The sequence below is a fragment of the Priapulus caudatus genome, unplaced genomic scaffold (assembly GCF_000485595.1).
Source record: "Priapulus caudatus unplaced genomic scaffold, Priapulus_caudatus-5.0.1 Scaffold12, whole genome shotgun sequence".
Lineage (NCBI taxonomy): Eukaryota > Metazoa > Priapulida > Priapulimorpha > Priapulimorphida > Priapulidae > Priapulus > Priapulus caudatus.
In genome coordinates, this window is record NW_014577073.1 from 909,635 (window position 1) to 914,282 (window position 4,648).

Here is a 4,648-nt window from a genome sequence, read left to right on the forward strand (position 1 = left end):
CTCAATGATGTCACAGTGTTCTCATATTCATGGCACATCCATAATCTAGAAAGCCAATAAGCCTGGATAGCCCAACGGCTAGAGCACAGGCGTCACGGCTCAAAGGTTGTTGGATCGAATCCTATCAGATTTTTTATTATTTACCTGTTTTGTGTATTTTTATACATTAGATATTTATCCATTTAACTATTTTTTTCCAATTAACGCAACATGATTTATTTACAACAATTGAATAACAACAATTAATTTATTTTTATTTTTAATAGGGTTAGGGTTAGGGTTACAATGCACCATAAAACAGGAGTTTCAGGCACACGATTTGTATTAACCAATGGGATTTGGTAGGTATGCAGAATGCAGAAGGTTGCTGAAATGATGTGTACGCAACTGCGTATCTGCATATCTGCGCCTAACAAAGGTGTCACTACGCACGACTTAAATGTTACGTTTATAACCATAGCAACAGACCCCAGATGAGCCCAGACGCTCTGCGGCTCTTGTTTTTAAAATGTAAAGTTCCGGGAAAAAAATCTGAATTTCGATTGAAAAATCGGGCTTACTAAGTGTTGTAAAATCCCTAAAACCCAGGAGCTTCTTGGGGCGCTGCCCCCTACACCCCCACCGGGGCATTGCTCCTGGACCCCCGGTCGTGACGCGCTCCACTCGCTACGCTTTAATTGGTCACTACTGAAAAGTTCAGTATTTTTTGGAACCACCCTGTAGCATCTCTGCTTTCTTTAAATGCACGTTTTTTGTTAGCTGCCAGATGAAGCTATGTAATCGGCATTGTATACTAGGTAGAGCGAGCGGCTCCAACCAAGGGCAAAGAGGTGACAATTCACAACTGGCTACCTGCCAACACTGTCAGAAGAAGTCCGAGGAAGAGGCCAAGGGATGTACAGGGTAGGTACTGTGATGGTTCTGTCACGGGTATGCAGTGATGTGATTGCTTGGAAATGTTGTGACAGAGTCACATTTCATCCTGCTCAATTTCTATTTTGCACTTCATGGTATATATATTCATACCAGTACCTGGAACTTTATAAAACAGTCTATGCAGCCTCATGGTGCAAACAACAAATTTAGTTAATGTATAATGCCTTTCTGCATAGTTTACGTACCATGTAGAGTTTAACTAGGAATTACTTAAAACCATTTAGGAAGGAACTGATGCTGCCAACCTTATATTCAGTAATGATATACTGACATACTGTTATGGTACACAGCCGAAGTGCTCTTCTTTGTTGAAATGTAACGCTGATGAACCGATGTTCAAGTGCTTTTCTATCCGTGTGCACCAGATTCTGACTCCCAGCAAGCACACACAGACTCTGAGCTGGCAGCCATGTATGGTGGCGTGGTGACACCAACACCGCCCCTGGACAAGAAGCCAAGAACAAATGTAGAGCCCAGCGTAACGAGGCGTGCACCCGAAATCAGAAGTCGGTAAGAATAATACCTTCCTTCCGAGATTCATTCCAACTCTTCGCTTGTTCAATTGCAGTCATTGTGAAAAAGCATAAATTACATCTCAGACAATGATCTCATACCCATAACGTCCGATTCTGCAGATTCTTTGCTGCCAGGCAGCCGAACATCAAACAGGAAAGACTGTCCACTGCTCTCATGGTAACTGAGAGGGTATCGCTAGCAGGACCGGACGGTGAGTTAGACTGCAGTACGGATGGAGTGCCATCAGGAGCGGTGGGAACAAAGCCGGACAGAGCTGGACAACTACAGTGCGGCCAATCACCGACGACGCATGATCCATCGTCGAATTCAGACGAGACTTTGAGACGCACGTCTCGAGCGAGCCTCCACACGAACCGTCTGGATCGCGTGTTATCCAGAGCCGCCGCTATCGAGACGGCCTCGCCACGCGACCCCGAGACGACCTTGCCATGCGACCCCGAAACGACCTCGCCGTGCGACCCCGAGATGACCTCGCCACGCGACCCCGAGACCGTCGCCAGCAGAAACCCTTTTCGCGTCGAGCCGACGCAGCGAAGCAGTAACACTGGCGTTGCCGGCTTCGTGCACCGAGATGCCTTCAAGCAGCCTCCGGTCGCCGTGGCAACGGCAGGAACGGCGGCTGCGTCTCCCGGCGGCCGCACGTTTGACTGGGACCGCTACCAGAGCGACTTCACGGCGCTCTCGGGTCGTCGCCCATCCTCGCAGAGCCCCAGCACGCGGCGGCAGTACAAGCTGCCCAGCAGTGTCGCGGCCGCGGCGGGGGGCTCCCGTGGGGCGGCCGCGCAGGGCGAGCGGACCCCCGACGACGGCGACTCCCAGGGAAGCGCGGCCGGGTCCCTGTCGCAGTTCTCCAACGTGTGCAGCGTAGATGGCGACAGCGTCAGTCTGAGTCAGTTCTGGTGCAGTCGGAGCTCGCAGTCCGACGCCAGCGACTCCGCCGCCACCGCGCCGGGGACTGATCTCGGGCAGAGTGATGAGCGGGAGACGTCGCAGCCGGGTTTCCCGTGCGCAGCAGCCTTGGATATCATCTCGGAGACAACCGGATCTCAGGAGGGTAGCCACTCGGGGTCGTTGTCACAGGAGGTGGGTGGTGGCAAGGATGTCGTCGGGGGGTCGGCGGAGTCTCGGTCGATCAGCGATCGCTTGACGGCGTCACAACCGAGCGAGAAACGATTCGTTACCGGCGAGGGAACCTCTTCACGCGGCACAGGCTCACAGCGTCTATCTGCAGGTATGATTGTCTGTCATCTCTGCGCCAGAAACGTGGGTGTTTATTTAAAGTGAGTCATGTAGTGCTTGTCTTGATTTGATCCTACCGACATGCTTCATACGTGTTTCCCAGACATCTACTATTTGTCAAAAGATTTCGTTATTTAGTTTATCTCCCCTCTCTAGTATGCCAAGTAACTTTTATTGCTATTCGACTGTCGTGGTAGGATTCTGTCTTAAATTTAAATTCGAAATTATTTTGTCCAACTTCACTTGTTATGACTGCCTTGTGTTCATTTTTCAAAGGTCAGAGCAAGATGAGCTCGTGTCGTAGACAGGGTTTAGCAAAGAGAACTGTGCAGGGAAGAGGCAGCAGCGAAAACCAACGCAGTGTTAAGGATATGCTGCACAAATTCAGCTATTCAAAGTAAGTTTGGCGCAATCTATATATGGATCGTTTTGCCATAAAAGATTCATTGATGCTTTGTATTTATTTTGTTATTCAACATACATAGTACTTCGACGTACATCTTTTATAATAGAAAAAGTAAAATGAAACTAAAAATAAAAACCACATTACTGCAATGTGCTGCTTACACGAAAAAGTTAATCTTGCAGGAAACAACCAACGATCTCATCGAGGCCAGCTCCTCTCTCACCGTGCAAGAGCAACGTTTGCACTCCAGATAGCCGCAACAGCTTGCTAAACTCTGCTGCACCTTCAACACAACGTACACTCTACATGTAAGCACCTGCTGGACACAACCACTGATTTATATCTTACCGATTTCACTTTACGGCGGTGCATCCCAGTCTAGAGTGAATCTAGGGGTTGGGTTGGCTGGATAAACGCAATTTGTTTTTCTATTGGCTCAAATCGAAGACGTGCATTTTATGTTAGACGAGCGCTGATTGTAATTAATAGGATCCCGATGGAACTGGATTTATTACAAAACCCTCATTTTATAAGTATATTTTAGTGGGAGCCCTGTATTTTACTTAATTATCATTCAAATTAAATTGCTCAATTCTATACTTTTGGTAGGCTATAGGCTCATGGCATTGGCCGGAATAGAAAGTTTCGTTTTGGAAAAAAACTGCATGTTTTAGGGTGACCGTCTTGCATATATGTATATAAGATTTTTTTGAAAATGCAAGTGAATAGTGTACATTTGTTTTGTTAGGGGTTTTTGTGATAGGCTATTTGCACAATCAATTTTATAGGTGGATAACATAATCATCGTATGATGCAAACAATAAAATGTTGATAATATATCAATTTAAATGCAACTTTGTCCCATTTTTCCTGTGTCAATTATGAGTTGTATTAACAGGTTAAATGACTGTATGTGATGTTGACTGATTGTAATTAGATAGCTACTCTACATGTCATTAGTCGAATGTATATTACACGCTCATTCAATTCACGCATCATATCAGGTCAATCAGTTCTACACAACGAATTGCCTTTAAAACTAGGTTTGTCAGTCCACGCTCTTAAAATGCTCGTCACGTCTATACTCTGGATGGTTTTTATCATTATGACGACTCGACGTACCACACTCCACGTTATTTTACTCTTGCTTTTAAAATTTAAATGTGTGTGAGTGACACTCGAGTTTCCATCACGTAGATAACATTACTAGCTTTTTGGATTCCTAATGGTTGTGCATAACCTTTTGTAGAGTTATTATTGAAGTAGAGATACATGCTATTATATATAATTAAATAACAAAAGATTTCTTAAATTATTCGTCATATATTAATTCCACTGTCAGCAAATAATCACCAGTACATTGCATGTCATGCATGGCATGGTTTGTTCTAACGCTAAATGTTCCATTTTGAAATTGTTTTAAAAACAAGTACTAATCTACGATGTTGATGCCTCACATTTGCGGTTTGGATCTACTGTTTATTACTCGCCCCGGCCTGTGGTAGTTAGGGGGTGGTAAAACTATAGGCG

At 45.4% G+C, this 4,648-nt stretch overlaps 1 protein-coding gene across 1 annotated transcript in view; it reads left to right on the forward strand.

Moving 5' to 3' along the window:
- The window catches only part of LOC106807917 (exonuclease 1-like), a 12,183-nt gene extending 8,206 nt beyond the window's left edge, over positions 1-3,977 (forward strand). The window contains exons 12-16 of the mRNA XM_014810434.1: positions 798-903; positions 1,302-1,446; positions 1,572-2,704; positions 2,989-3,109; positions 3,301-3,977. Of these exons, the coding sequence (XP_014665920.1) occupies positions 798-903; positions 1,302-1,446; positions 1,572-2,704; positions 2,989-3,109; positions 3,301-3,430 (1,635 nt within the window). The 3' untranslated portion in view covers positions 3,431-3,977. The remainder of the gene's footprint in view (positions 1-797; positions 904-1,301; positions 1,447-1,571; positions 2,705-2,988; positions 3,110-3,300) is intronic.
- The last annotated feature ends 671 nt before the right edge of the window (positions 3,978-4,648 follow it).